Source organism: Hypanus sabinus, chromosome 2 (assembly GCF_030144855.1).
Source record: "Hypanus sabinus isolate sHypSab1 chromosome 2, sHypSab1.hap1, whole genome shotgun sequence".
In the NCBI taxonomy this organism is placed as follows: domain Eukaryota; kingdom Metazoa; phylum Chordata; class Chondrichthyes; order Myliobatiformes; family Dasyatidae; genus Hypanus; species Hypanus sabinus.
In genome coordinates this window covers 20,811,896-20,828,071 of record NC_082707.1, presented here as the reverse complement: position 1 = coordinate 20,828,071, position 16,176 = coordinate 20,811,896, and the positions used below count along the sequence as shown (strand labels likewise).

Here is a 16,176-nt window from a genome sequence, read left to right as displayed (position 1 = left end):
TTGGCGCGTGGCCAAGTGGTTAAGGCTTTGGGCTGGCGATCTGAAGGTCGTTAGTTCGAGCCTCAGCCGAGGCAGCGAGTGTGTCCTTGAGCAAGGCAGTTTACCACACACTGCTCCTGCATGTTCATCACCCAGTGGCGGCGGTGGGTGCAGTATGGAGAAGACAAGAATACAGGACACTTGTAGTGACCCAGAGCCACGTGGGCTTGGCCCGATGGAACTTCACTGTTTTAGCAGAATGGACATTCCTTTTCCTTGGATTCCATTATGTTAGGATCAGTTGAAAGAACATAGAACATGGCAAAGTACAGCACAGGAACAAGTTCTCAAAGCACCAATCTGTCTGGAAGCATAACTGCTGGGTATGGCAAATGCTCACATGTGACCGTAAGAAGCTGCTGAGAGTTGTGGACACAACTCGGCACTTCACAGGAATCGGCCTCCCCTCTATGGACTCTGATTATGCTGGTTGCTATACTGAGGCAGTGAGACCAAGACCAAGTCCCTACCCAACCCAGACATTTTCTATTCTCCCCTCACCAACTGTGCAGAAGATTTTAAAAAAAGCCTGAAAGCACTTAAAGCTAGGCTCAAGGACACCTTCTGTCTACCGTTATCAGACTCTTGAATGGAATTCTTGTATGGTACAATGAAGTCACTTGTAATTATCTTGCTTTTTATCGTTTACCTGCTCTGCACTTTTCTCTCTAGCCTTTACACTTTATTCTGCATTGTTATTGTGTTACTTTGTTCTATCTCGATGCACTGTGAAATAATTTGATTTGTGTGAACAATATGCATGACAAGATTTTCACTATCTTCGTACATGTGACAATAATGAACCGATACCAGTGATGATTGTGTCACATTCTATGGCAGATTAAACTAATTCTTTCTGCCTGAATGTGATTCACAACCCTCCACTCCCAGCCTATTCAAAATAAAACCTCTTGAAAGCAACTATCATACCTACTTATACCAGCACTCCTAGCAGTGCATTTCAGGCACCCACCTCTCTGTGGTTATGGGGGAAGAAACCTCACCCTGCCATGTCCTTTAAGCCCTTTTCCCTCTCTCCATGAAGCTGTCCCCTCTACAATGTGGCAGAGATTTTGTGGTAAAACGGCTGCCAATGTAGGAAAGTGGTATTCAGTAAGAATTAGGAGTAGAAGCAGTTTGTTGAGATCCCTTATTGCTAGGATTCAATTTTCTTTAATGAATAAGTGACACCAATGGTCAATAGCAGTGATATTAGAGCAAGTTACAAGGTGTAAGGTATGGTAGCAGGATTAGGCCATTTGGCCCATCGAGTCTGCACTGTCATTTCATCATGGCTGATCCATTTTCCCTCACAGCCCCAGTCTCCTGCCTTCTCCCTGTATCCCTTCATGTCCTGACCAATCAAGAATATATAAATTGCTGCTTTAAATATGCATGAAGACTCGACTCCACAGCCAGCCCTGACAATTAATTCCATAGATTCACCACATTCTCGCTTAAGAAATTCTTCATCATTTCTGGTCTAAAAGGACATCCTTCTGTTCTGATGCTGCTTCCTTTGATCCTAGACTCCCCCCACTATTGGAAACCCCCTTTGCATATCAGTCATATCTAGGCCTTTCAATATTCAGTAGGTTTCAATGAGATCCCACCCAACATTCTTCTAGACTCCACTGAGTAGAGGCCCAGGGCCATGAAAGGTTCATTTTGTTATCAAAGTATGTATGCACCAGCTGCTCATACGACCATCCACCAGCTACTCCCATGGCTTCGTGTGACCCCGATTGGGGGCTAAGCAGGTGCTGCATCTTGCCCAAGGGTGACTTGCAGGCTAGCGGAGGGAAGGGCTGCCTTACACCTCCTTTGGTGCAACCTAGCTACAATGATACTCCACCGGTATATTTCACATTCGTGTGTTAATCTTGGTCTATAGGAAATGGAGGAATACTGCTGTGCTTATTTTTAGTCCATAATGTCAGGAAATTATGTTGAGACTCTATAAAAACTCTTGGGCTGTATCTGGAGTATTGTATACAGTTCCGGTTGCCCCATCATAGAGAAGACGCTGAGGCTTCGGAGAGGGTGCAGAAGAGATTTATTGTGATATTGCTTAGATTAGAGGATGTGTGTGCTATAACGAGAGGCTGGTTAGGCTTGGGTTGTTTTCTGGGGAATGGCAGAGGCTGAAGAGAGGTCTATGAGAGGCATAGATAGAATAGACAGACAGTATCTTTTTCCCAGGGTTGAAATGTTTAATACCAGAGGGCATGCAACTGAGATAAGAGGGGGTAATTTGAAAGGAGATGTGAGGGGCAAGTTTTTTTTAGCGGACAGTGGTGGGTGCCCGGAATGCATTGCCTAGGTTAGTGGTAGAGGCATTTTCGTTATGGACTGTTAAGATGAGTTTAGATTGGCATGTAAATGTGAGGAAAATGCAAGGATGTGGACATTGTGTAGACAGAAGGGATTAGTTTAGTTGGCCGTTTGATTACTAATTTATTTGGTTTGGCACAACATCATGAGCCATGTTCCTGAGCTGTACTGTTTTATGTTTTACCATGAGGATTATGCAAATATATTAAACCCAAAGAGATTCTGAAATCCATAAAATGCTGGAGGAACTCAGCAGATCAGGCAGTGTCATTGGAAAGGAATGAAGTATTGATACTACGGGCTGAGACCCTTCATCAGGACTGTATATCATGATTGCTCTTGATTTAGGACTTAACAGTAGAATGAGATGAGGGGCCTCTGTGAGGACCAGCCATTTGTTGCTGGGTTTGGAGGCTTCTGTGCCTCAGTGATCTGGAGAGCTGTGTTGGCTGGAGTCGGGGCTTTATGCTTTCGCTCTTGGTAGGGTTATCCATACCAAACAGGTCAAAGGACAGAAGCCAGATGAAGAGCAGTTCACTGGTCCTCCAGGTTCATGGATTTGGCTCATCCTTGATTGGTAAAACAAAATTGTTACAGAAACAGCAGTGAAGAATCCTTTTACATCTGAGTTCAATGATGTTCCTGAGTTCCACCCATGGCTGATTGTGGTGAAAATGGAGAGAAAGCTACTGATGTGATGGAGGAAGCCCTGAACACCGCCAGAGATGGAAGACCTTCATTGCTGCCCGAAACGTCAGTGGTGTAATGGGCAGTCAGTAAGTGATATAAATAAATGTGTTTATTTCACTCCTCACTCTATCCCTACCATATGAGGTAAGATGAGTTGTTTCTTCCCACTCTGACAACAACCCCAAAGGCATTTTTATTTGTAAAGTAGAATATTGCCAGCTAATGTAGAGACTGCAGAATCTCACACACTGCCAGAGTCTAATTTTCTTCTCTTTGTCTTGTAACAGATCGGTGCCTATTTCAGCAGCATCTTGGCAGAGAAACTTAAGCTTAACACTTTTCAAGACACAGGGAAAAAGAAACCTCAGGTGAATGCCAAAGATAACTACTGGCTGGTGACTGCCCGCTCCCAGAGTGCAATCCACAGTTGGTTCATGGACCTCGCAGGGAACAAACCACTGACAGTTTTAGCCAAAAAGGTAAGATTGCAGTGTGTATGTAAATCACAGGACAGCTCTTTGTTCCTTGACTGTACAGACATAGAACACAACAACACAGAAACAGAGCATTTGGCCCATCTAGCCATGAGAACCTTTATGCTACCTAGTCCCAGTGACCTGCAATTGTACCTTGGCCCTCCATACCCCTTCCATCTATATACTTATCCAAATGATTCTCAACTGTTGCACCTGCCACTTTCACTGGCAGCTTGTTCCACACTCTCACCACCCTCTGAGTGAACAAGTTCCCCCTAATGTTCCCCTTAAACATTTCACCCTTATCCCATAATCTCTAGTTGTAGCCTCAACTAACCTCAATGGGGAAGAACTGTCTGCTTATATTTACCTTGTCTATCTTTTACTTGTATAAATTTTATATGATTTTGTCATTCATAAATTCCTGTAATTGTTAAGCGTAACAATTGACCTTGGATACCTTCTCAATTCACAATTCTCCATTTCTCCCCTTTTCCTTTGCAATTTTCCTCCCCTCACACTTCTGCTCCCATTGTTACCATGCTGAAGGTGATGAGACTCTTGTAGTTGACCTCAGGATGAGCTTCTAAATTTTCCGCAGCATCTTCCTCGGGTCTGTGTTGGCCTGTTGTTCCTTGACCCTGCACTTATGATGTTGAAACCATCAAAAGTGCCTCCTTGGCTTCGCCATTTCACCATTTACCTATCTGCCAATGTGTTGTGCCTAACCTTGATCTACCTCTACCTTTCACCTGTATACCTGCTATCTCCCCTCTATTCTTTCAGTCCAGAGGAAAGTTCTCGACCTGAAACATCGAATGTTTATTTCCCTCTTTGGATGCTGCCTGACTTGCTGAGCTCTCCTAATGGTTTTTTTAAATTTCACAATTGACCCAGAGACCCAGAGATCTCATTATCCGTAGCTGTGTCCTGACCTCTACTTCAATGTATTCTCATTTTGCTCCCTGCATCAATGAAAACTGTGTTTGTGGCTTCCAAGACCTTGAGACAAGAAATCCCTTCCAAAACCACTTGATTCTGCTTCTGAGATGCTCTTTCAACTTTTCCTCCATAAGAAAGTTGACTTTTGATTATCTGTTCCAGTTTTCTTTATGACTCTGTTCAGAGTAAATTTATTATCGAAGTACATATGTTGCCATACAATAACCTGAGGTTTATTTATCTATTGAGATACAGTGCTTTGAGCTGCACAACCCAGCAATCTCAGATTTCTACCAACCTATTTGCAATCTCCCTTTCCCTGACCTTTCCTGGACTCCATGCAAGGGTTGGTCCAATTCTTCTGACTTTAAATAACAAGCTGACTTTTCCGGTGCTGCATTGCTGGGACACGCTGACCAGTGGAATTACATTCAAAACACATTATGCTCTTCTGCCACAGGTCCCAATCCTTAGCAAGAAGGAAGAAATCTTCGCTTATTTGGCCAAGTATTCTGTGCCATTGTTGAGGGGTGCATGGCTCATGAAGATGACCTGTGCTTATTATGCTGCGGTGTCTGAAGCCAAGATTAAGAAGAGACAAGCCACGGATCCCAACCTAGGTAATGAAGTTAAAACCTGTGTTATTCCTTTCATTTGATTAATAGTTGAACACTTTTGTAGTTAAGTAAATTTGTGAGAAAAGTGGGATGTTATAGTTCCATGGACAAATGGCTGTACTGGTCAGAGCTGGAATTCCTGATGAATTGAAGAGTATGTTGAGACAGCACTGACAAGGCAATTCAATCATTCGTGTCTACTCTGTTTCCTAGAAAGTCCTCTTGTTGTTCCCATTTCTTTGCTCAAACCCACTTCCCAGTTCTTTTAAAGCATGTACCTAGGTTTTTTTTTTGAAGGCTTGCAGAATGGAAAATTGTGTTGGGAAGCATTTGGTAAAAGGAATAACGACGCAGACTATTTTAAAATGGGGAGCAAATTCAGAAATCGGGTGCAAAGGGACTGGGTGGCAGGGTGGGGATGCGTCCACCAGAGATTACTGCGTAAGCTTGAACATGTGGGCCTTAACGACAGCTTTCTACATTGGTTGAACATGTTCCTTACAAACAGACAGCAACGTGTGCTTCTCGAAGGGGCAGAGTCCCCTGAATCTCCAGTAACATCCGGAGTGCCCCAGGGGGCCGTGTTGGGACCCTTACTTTTTCTCATTTACATCAACGACTTTCAAAATATAGTGAAGTCCAAGGTCAGACTCTTTGCAGATGACCGCATAATCTACCGTGAGATAAAAAAATGACAAAGATGCTCAGCTGCTGCAAAACAATATTGATTCATTATGTCAATGGGAGTCTCAATGGCAAATGTCCTTCAACTCATCCAAATGTTATGCTATGTACGTCAGTCACAAAAGTTAAACCAATCAGCACGACATGTAACAAGAAAGGAAAGATTCTTGAACCAGTTACCCACCACCCATATCTAGGTGTTGAAATTAGCAAGGATCTTAGTTGGTCATGCCTCATCAATCAGCTTACAGCCAAAGCAAACAAATTGCTGGGTATTGTGTGAGGAAAACTCCACTCATGTAGTGAATCCGTCAAGGTCACGGCATACAACACACTCGTCCGTCCAAAGCTCGAGGATTGTGCGGGACCCCATCAAACCAACAATGAGAAGTTCATCGAAAAAATCCAACGCCGTTCTGCTCGCTTTGTGCTAAACGATTACAGCAGGAAATCCAGTGTCACCAACATGCTCTCTAACCTTCAGTGGGAACCACTTGAAAACTGACGTACTAAACTACGGGTCATCTCCATTTTCAAAGAAATTCACATCACTCCATCAAACATCCAAATTTGTCACAGGGTCAGTTCAACTCAACGGCAAACTGGACCTTACACACTGGAAACCCCTTCATTCAACAAGATTTGCTACCAGTTCTCCCTCTACCCAAGATCAGCAAGAAAGTGGAATCTTCTGCCCCCAGACCTGCGCAGTATTTCTGTCATTAATATTTTTAAAGACAGACTCAGTCAAATCAATTTAGGGGATCTAGTCAAAAAAGCTCACTTTACAATTTAACTCTCACGCCGTTCGCACCGACTGTGCATGACCAAAGGAGGTGTAAGGCACTCCTTCCCTCTGCTAGCCTGCAGATCCTTGAGCGAGGTGTAGCTTGGCCCCTGGTCAGGGTCACGTGAAGCCATGGGAGCAGCTGGTGGGTGGTCGAATGAACTTCTGATGCACATCACAAATCCTGGATATGCGACCACTGACACCAGGCAGACAATCTCTGAAGAGTATTGATAATGTCTGGGGTGACCTGTCTTGTAAAGACACTGCCCAGAAGAAGGCAGTGGCAAACCACTTCTGGAAAGCAAAATGCCAAGAACAATCATGGTCACGGTCAAGAACATGATCGCCCATGTCATATGACATGGTACATAATGAATGAATGAAAAAGACTTGGATGTCCTCGTGCAGAATATTCTTAAGGTCAACTTGCCGGTTGAGTTGATAGGCAAATGCAATATTATCAATAATTTCAAAAGAACAAGAAGAATAACTTTATTTATGGAGCACTTTTCATACAGATATAGTTCAAAGTGCTTTACAATGAGGTTAAAGTATAAACATGAAAATAAAGTAAAATATAAAAACAAAATAAAATACAAAAGGATGGTGGTTTAAAAAAGAGGTTAAATAACTGGGTTTGGAGGTGGCATTTAAAAGTATCAGCTGAGTCTGCATCCTTGATTGTTTTCAGTATTGAATTCTACAGTTTAGGAGCGTACTTCAAAAATGCTGACCTGCCAATTATCTTTTGAGGGAAATTTGTTTTTAGATTTAAGAGACCAAAAGAAGATCTCAGAGACTGTGCAGGATAATTAAACAGAAACAGTTCTGTGATTTATTCTGGTCCCAGACCATTGGGAACTTTAAAAACAAGCAAGAGAACTTTAAAATCAATTCTTAAAGATACAGGAAGCCAACGTAGAGTAGCCCGTATGGGAGTGATATGCTCCCTCATCCTGGTTTTGGTTAAAAGTCTTGCAGTGGCATTCTGAATGAGTTGAAGTGTGTCAATTGGTTGCTTTGGAAGGCCAGTAAAAAATACACTGCAGTGATCTAGTCCATTCGATATAAAGGCTTGAATTAGCTTTTCAGTATCCTTACATGACAGAAACAAAGCAGGCCATTGCCTTTGTCAGAGCTGAGGAGCAGCCAATACCCACCAAAAGAACATCTGCAGGCATCCTGACCTCTGCAAGAGGCTGACAGCTGTTGGTGGACCTTGAACAGCAGCTGAAGTTCCCCAACCATATCACAGCCACCACCTTGCGACCAGACATTGACCTTGTGTCTGAGTCTACGAAGCAGGTGGTGAGGCTGGAGCTGACAGTCCCATGGGAAGATCACTTGGAAGAGGCCTTTGAAAGGAAACTCTCCAAGTACACAGGACTGGTCAGCAACTGTCAGCAGGCTGGATGGAGAGCGAGGTGCCTCCCAGTGGAGGTTGGTTGTAGGGGATTCACATCCCATTCCTTAGCTAGAGCCTTCAGCAATTTGGGCATCGAGGGAGGGAGGAAGAGGAGAGCCATCCGTAGTACCACCGATGTGGCAGAGAGGGCCTCAAGATGGCTGTGGCTCCAAAGAGGGGAGCCATGGAGTCATGTGTAGCTAGCCATCTGGACACAAGCTGGGGTCTGATCAGCCCCGGCTGGGTCACCTGCAGGAGGGTGTATGATGTTGAAAGACCCGAAACACCCAATGATTCCAGGAACATCACTGAAGATGTGTCCAGAGGCATCAGTAGGTGTATGTACTCAGCTTACCTTTGTAGTATTTCTTAAGTGTAGAAATGCTGCTCGGGTCTCTCTCTTTATGTGAGATTTAAAATTTGAATCTGAATCAAGGGTAACTGAAGGAGAGGGTTCAGAGAAGATTCAGAAGAATGATTCCAGGATTGAAAGGGTTACCGTATGAGGAACGCCTGGCAGCTCTTAGGCTGTATTCCCTGGAGTTCAGGAGAATGAGGTGGGGGGGGGGGGTCTCATAGAAACATTACAAATGTTAAAAAGCCTGAACAGATTAGATATGGCAAAGTTATTTCCTATGGTAGGGGACTCTAGGACAAGAGGGTACAACTTCAGGATTGAAGGATTTAGAACTGAGATGCGGAGAAATTACTTTAGTCAGAAGGTGGTAAATCTGTGGAATTTGTTACCACGAGTGACTGTGGAGGCCAAGTCATTGGGTGTATCTAAGGCAGAGAGAGATAGGTTCTTGATCAGCCAGGGTATCGTAGGGTATAGGGAGAAGGCAGGGGAGTGGGGTTGACTGGAAGACTTGTATCAGCCTATGATTGAAAGGCGGAGCAGACTTGATAAGCTGAATGGCCTACTTCTGTTCCTTAATCTTATGGTCTTAAAACACCCAAGACTAGTTACTTCTGATTGTTCTCATTCAGAAAGTTGTTGAGTTGGTTGAAAATGACTTTTTCAAGAAAATTTCCAAGAAAGGGAAGATTTGATATAGACCTGCAGGTACATCACGATCAAGGTTCGGCTTTTTAAGTAGGGACTTGACAACTGCAGTTTTGCCGGCATCTGGAAAAGTTCTATTTTCAAGGGATGTGTTAATAAATTCCCTCACAGAACTGAAAACACTATTAAAACAGTCTTTAAAAGTGTGATGGGGACAGGATCAAGGCAGAAGTAGCTGTTTTACTCTTTGTTACAATCTTAGAGTTCCGAATCATCAAGTTTTACGTGGTTGCCAACTTTTTAAGAGGTTGTCTGTAGAGGTTACCAGTATGTATAGCTATACTCTATTATTTTTTTTTGTTAAAAAATGCTGCAAATTCCTCCCATTTTGTGGCAGATACTTGACTGAGGCCATTATAGGTTGAGGCAAGGTTCAATAGTCAGTTAGAGTTGAGAATAATATTCTTGAATTGCTGCTGTTCTCTGTAATATTCTTGGAAAAATGGGCTCTTCTTCCAGAGTGTATAGCAAAGTTAAAAGAGCCAACTTTTTCCTTGAAAATTTTCGAGTCCAATTTTCTCCATTTTCTCTCAAGTACTCCGTATGATCTCTTGAGTTTGTGGACAGACTTGTTTAACCATGATGACATTTACCAAATGACTTCTTTTTAACCTTAAGTGGGATCACGGTGTTTAATAATTTGTCTAGTTATTATTGAAATAATAAACTTTTTCATTTATCGACCAGTTTAAGTCACATGGGTTAATTGAACTAGCCCGTTCAGAGAATTTAAGTTGCTTTGCAGCATCAAGAAACAATTTTCTTAACTGTACTTTCCTTTGTGGTCTTGATTTAAAAAAAAAGGCTAGGATGTAATGCTGAGGCTTTATAAGGCTTTGGGTCAGATCACACTTAGAAAAGGAGCCCAAAACTACTCTAAGTATTCCAAGAAGAGATGTGCTGCCATTGGGGAAGCTCCACAGGAGGTTTATGGGAATGATTCTGAAAATGGAAGAACGGTTGATTGCTCTGGCTCTTGCCTGTACTTGCTGAAGCTTAGAAGAATACGAGAGGTTTCAGTGAAAACTAGATAGATTGGACATGGAGAAGATGTTCCCTATAGTGCTGCGGTTTAGGACCAGATTGCAGAGCCTCAGAGTACAAGGACATCCCTTTAGAACAGAGATGAGAAGGAATTTCTTCAGGTCATGGCAGATCTGTAGAATTCGTTCCCCTGGATAGCTGTGGAGGCCAAGTCATTGGGTAGATTTGAAGTGGAGGTTGATAGGTTCTTGATCAGTTAGGGTGTCAAAAGTTGAGGGGTGAGGGCAGGAAAATGGATTGAAAGGCATAATAAGTCAGCCATGGTAGAGTGGCAGAGCAGACTCGATTGATTCCCATTCGAAGCAAGAAGGCTGTGAGTGGAACAGCTAAGGATTTTCAGAGCGAAGGCATTTTACTATTCGGGGTAAAGGGAGGCAAGACTGCGCAGGCATGTGATGTCAGCTGGTAGAGCAGGAAGAGTGTAGAAAGAAGACTGCCATATCCATGGCATCAGAATGAGAGGGCTTTGGCTGGACGGGACGAGGCAAGGTAGGTCTACCTGTGTTAATTGCGGAAAGGGAGTATGTGTGTGAGGCTGGTGTTTTGTGCTCGGTGTCAGATGTGTGAGGTCCTGGAGTCTCTCAGCCTCCCGGACGGCCATAGCTACATCAGGTGTGTTGAGCTGCAGCTCCTAAGGGACCGCGTTAGGGAACTGGAGATGCAGCTCGATGATCTTCGTCTAGTCAGGGAGAGCGAGGAGGTGATAGAAAGGAGTTATGGGCAGGTAGTCAGACTGGGGCCACAGGAGACAGATAAGTGGGTCACAGTCAGGAGGGGGAAGGGGAAAATTCAGGTACTAGAAAGTATCCCTGTGGCTGTACCCCTGAACAATAGGTACTCCTGTTTGAGTACTGTTGGGGGGAGCAGCCTACCTGGGGGAAGCAACAGTGGATGTGTCTCTGGCACAGAGTCCGGCCCTGTGGCTCAGAAGGATAACGAAAGGAAGAGAATGGCAGCAGTGATAGGGGGCTCTATAGTCAGGGGTTCAGACAAGCGATTCTGTGGATGCAGGAAAGAAACTCGGATGGTAGTTTGCCTCCCAGGTGCCAGGGTCTGGGATGTTTAAGATCGCGTCCAAGATATCCTGAGGTGGGAAGGTGAACAGCCAGAGGTCGTGGTACATGTTGGTACCAATGACATAGGTAGGAAAAGGGAAGGGGTCCTGAAAACAGACCCAGGGAGTTAGGAAGGAAGTTGAGAAGCAGGATTGCAGAGGTAGTAATGTCAGGATTACTGCCTGTGCCACGTGACAGTGAGTATAGGAATTGAATGAGGTGAAGTTATAAATGCGTGGCTGAGGGATTGGAGCAGGGGGCAGGGATTCAGATTTCTGGATCATTGGAACCTCTTTTGGGGCAGGTGTGACCTGTACAAAAAGGACGGGTTGCACTTTAATCCCAGGGGGACCAATATCCTGGCGGGGAGGTTTGCTAAGGCTACTGGGGAGAGTTTAAACTAGAATTATTGGAGAGTGGGAACCAAACTGAAGAGACTGGGGAAGAGGCTTTTGGCTCACAAAAGGAGAAAGCTTGGAGACAGTGTGTGAGGGAGGATAGGCACGTGAGAGACACGCTCAGACCGATGGTTTGAGATGTGTCTTATTTTAGTGCAAGGAGTATTGTGAACAAAGTGGATGAGCTTAGAGCGTGGATCAGTACTTGGAGCTATGATGTGGTGGCCATTACAGAGACTTGGATGGCTCAGGGACAGGAATGGTTACTTCAAGTGCCGGGTTTTAGATGTTTCAGAAAGGACAGGGAGGGAAGCAAAAGAGGTGGGGGCATGGCACTGTTGATCAGAGATAGTGTCACAGCTGCAGAAAAGGTGGATGTCATGGAGGGATTGTCTATGGAGTCTCTGTGGGTGGAGGTTAGGAACAGGACACAATATGTAGATAAGCCTACAAGAGGAGAGAATGTTACTTGATCTGGTATTGGGAAATGAACCTGATCAGGTGTCAGATCTCTTAGTGGGAGAGCATTTTGGAGATAGTAATCATAATTCTATCTCCTTTACAATAGCATTGGAGTGAGATAGAAACAGACAAATTAGAAAAGCGTTTAATCGGAGTAAGGGGAAATATGAGACTATCAGGCAGGAACTTGGAAGCTTAAATTGGGAACAGATGTTCTCAGGGAAAGGTACGGAAGAAATGTGGCAAATTTCAGGGGATATTTGTGTGGAGTTCTGCATAAGTACGTTCCAATGAGACAGGGAAGTTATGGTCGGGTACAGGAACCGTGGTATATAATGGCTGTAGCAAGTCTAGTCAAGAAGAAAAGAAAAGCTTACGAAAGATTCAGAGAGCTAGGTAATGTTAGAGATCTAGAAGATAAGGCTAACAGGAAGGAGCTTACGAAAAAAATTAGGAGAGGCAGAAGGGGCCATGAGAAGGCCTTGGTGGGCAGGATTAAGGAAAACCCCAAGGCATTCTACAAGTATGTGAAGAGCAAGAGGATAAGATGTGAGAGAATAGGACCAATCAAGTGTGACAGTGGGAAAATGTGTATGGAACTGGAAGAAATAAAGGTACTTAATGAATACTTTGGTATTCACTGTGGAAAAGGATCTTGCTGATTGTAGTGATGACTTGCAGTGGACTAAAAAGCATGAGCATGTAGATTTTAGGAAAGAAGGTGTGCTGGAGCTTTTGAAAAGCATCAAGTTGGATAAATCACCAGGACTGGATGAGATGTACCCCAGGCTACTGTGGGAGGTGAGGGAGGAGACTGTTGAGCCTCTGATGATCTTTGCATCATCAATGGGGATGGGAGAGGTTCCGGAGGATTGGAGGGTTGCGGATGTTGTTCCCTGATTCAAGAAAGGGAGTAGAGGTGGCCCAGGAAATTATAGACCAGTGAGTTTTACTTCAGTGATTGGTAAGTTGATGGAGATGATCCTGAGAGGCAGGATTTATGAACATTTGGAGAGGTATAATATGATTAGGAATAGTCAGCATAGCTTTGTCAGGGGCAAGTCATACCTTACGAGTCTGATTGAATTTTTTGAGGATGTGATTAAACACATTGATGAAGGCAGAGCAGTTGATGTAGTGTATATGGATTTCAGCAAGGCATTTGATAAGGTACCCCACGCAAGGCTTAATGAGAAAGTAAGGAGCCATGGGATCCAAGGGGACATTGCTTTGTGGATCCAGAACTGGCTCGCCCACAGAAGGCTAAGAGCGATTGTAGACAGGTCATATTCTGCATGGAGGTCAGTCACCAGTGGAGTGGCTCAGGGATCTGTTCTGGGACCCTTACTCCTTGTGATGTTTATAAATGACCTGGATGAGGAAGTGGAGGGATGGGTTAGTAAGTTTGCGGATGACACAAAGGTTGGAGGTGTTGTGGATAGTGTGTAGGGGCTGTCAGAGGTTACAGTGGGACATTGATAGGATGCAAAACTGGGCTGAGAAGTGGCAGATGGAGTTCAATGCAGGTAAGTGTGAGGTAGTTCATTTTGGTAGGTAAAATATGAGGGCAGAATATAGTATTAATGGTAAGACTCTTGGCAGTGTGGAGGATCAGAGGGATCTTGGGGTTCAAGTCCATAGGATTCTCAAAGCAGCTGCACAGGTTGACTCTGTGGTTAGGAAGACATACGGTGTATTGGCCTTCATCAATTGTAGAATTGAATTTAGGAGCCGAGAGGTAATGTTGCAGCTATATAGGACCCTGGTCAGATCCTACTTGGAGTACTGTGTGCAGTTTAGGTCACCTCACTACAGGAAGGATGTGGAAACCGTAGAAAGGGTGCAGAGGAGATTTACAAGGATGTTGCCTGAATCGGGGAGCATGCCTTATGAGAATAGGTTGAGTGAACTCGGCCTTTTCTCCTTGGAGCGGCGGAGGTGACCTATTAGAGGTGTACAAGATGATGAGAGGCATTGATCGTGTAGATAGTCAGAGGCTTTCTCGCAGGGCTGAAATGGTTGCCACAAGAGGGCACAGGTTTAAGGTGCTGGGGACTAGGTACAGAGGAGATGTCAGGGTAAGTTTTTTACTTGGGGAGTGGTGAGTGTGTGGAATGGGCTGCTGGCAATGGTGGTGGAGGCGGGTACGATAGGGTCTTTTAAGAGACTTTTGCATAGGTACGTGAAGCTTAGAAAAATAGAAGGCTATGGGTAAGCCTAGTAATTTCTAAGGTAGGGACATGTTTGGCACAACTTTGGGCTGAAGGGCCTGTATTGTGCTGTAGGTTTTCTACGTTTCTATGTCTAATGCCCCTTTAATTCTGCTGCACTACCCATTCAAACAGTGTTTCATTAAAAATTTGATGCTGCAAAAACATTTCTTCTCACATTGGCTCAGTTACAGATGCATAGTGGGAATGGCTTCTCTCTCATCCTCTGAAGGTCTGATTATAATTGAAAACACCTGCATTTTAATGACTTTGTTTTAATTGGAATTGTTCTCTCATTTCTATTCTCTTTCTACTTGACTGAATTCCATCAAACTTCTGGTAGATTTTATTGGCATCCTCACCAACTCCTTTCAAAAGTGTATTACTCAAAATAGGACTTTGTACTTGGACTCGAGCTAAACCGTGGTTTCCAAACCAAATGCATGACTTAGAGGCTCTGCAGATGCTGGAATTCTTGAGGAACACAAAAAAAAACTTGCTGGAGGGTTGGAGCCTCCTACACTGTTATGATGAGTTGGGTTGGAGGGGTAACACCTCATGTTCTGTCTGGACGGACGCCAACCTGATGGCATGAATATAGATTTCCTAACTTTAATTTCTCCCCCCTCTTCCTCCTTTCTCTGCCAGTCTATTTTCCTCTCTCATATTCTCCTCATCTGTCCATTACCTTACTCTGGTTCCCCTCCTACATTTCTTTCTTCCATAATCCACTGTCCTCTCCTATTATATTCCTTCATCTTCAGCCCTTTAATTTTCCCACCTATCATATCACAGCCTCTTCACCCTCTTCTTCCCCGACCCTACCACCTATCACCTGCCATCCAGAACTCTTTTTCTTCCCTCCACCATTTCATTCTGACTTCTCCGTTTTGGTCTGGATGAAGGTTCTCGGCCTGAAATGTCAACTGTTTATTCCCCACCATTAATGCTGCTGGACTTGCTGAGTTCTTTGAGCACTCAGTGTCTGATACATAATTTGCTATTTTGGTGTTCCAGGTGTTTACTAACAAATTAGAGGACCACGTTATTTCGAGATCCAGAGCAGAATAGGCCCCTGCAGCTCTTTGAACCGCACTCCTCAGCAACCCACAACAGCTCCGATTTAACTGTAATCTGACAACAGGATAATTTACAAATAACTGTGGGAGGAAACCCGAGGACCTAAGGAAAACTCCCACAGTTCACGGGGTGGACTATGGAGACTCCTTACAGAGGATGCTAGGTTTGAACTCTGAACTTCAATGCCCTGAGTTGTAATAGTGTCACACCAATCATTACATTCCCATAGCACCTACTGATGTGGAAGCAACTATGTGCCAGGATACTTCTGAGTTAAATTTGTAGGAACAAGATTTAGGTTAGATTAGATTCAACTTTATTGTCATTGTGCGGAGTACAGATACAAAGAAAATGAAATGCGGTTAGCATCTAACCAGAAATAAAAAGAATAGTGTTTTTATACAGATTGGACTAGTGGTGAAGTAATTTCGAGTCATGGTCAGATAGTGCAGAAATCCACCCTTCAAACTGTCACATCCATTCCATTTTTTGATCATCGCAGTTGTCTGTATTAGGACCAGCTCATTCGATACCTTGCTATTTAAGTATGTCTTAATGCTTCTTAAACATAATAATTGTATTTAATACCACCACCTCCTCTTGCAGCACTTTCCTGATGTCAGCCACTCTCTGTTTAGAAGATGCACTTGCCTGTCAGATTCCCCTTAAAACTCCTTCATCTCAATTTAGAGACACAAGAGTTCCTGCAGATGCTGCAGGAACTCACCAGGTCAGGCAGCATCTATGAAAGGAAATAGATTTCTTCCCAGACCTTTCGTTGTGTAGCTCACCTTAATGTTGCGCCCTCTTGTTTTTGATGCCCCTACTTTGGGGTAAAAGATTGTGGAAATCTCCCACACCTATGCTTGCCATAATCTTATGTT

At 43.9% G+C, this 16,176-nt stretch overlaps 1 protein-coding gene across 1 annotated transcript in view; it reads left to right on the top strand.

Annotated features, from left to right (window-relative positions):
- The window catches only part of LOC132406765 (mediator of RNA polymerase II transcription subunit 12-like protein), a 689,991-nt gene that overhangs the window by 59,510 nt on the left and 614,305 nt on the right, over nucleotides 1-16,176 (top strand). The window contains exons 4-5 of the mRNA XM_059992729.1: nucleotides 3,351-3,542; nucleotides 4,942-5,101. Coding sequence (XP_059848712.1) covers nucleotides 3,351-3,542; nucleotides 4,942-5,101 — 352 coding nt within the window. The remainder of the gene's footprint in view (nucleotides 1-3,350; nucleotides 3,543-4,941; nucleotides 5,102-16,176) is intronic.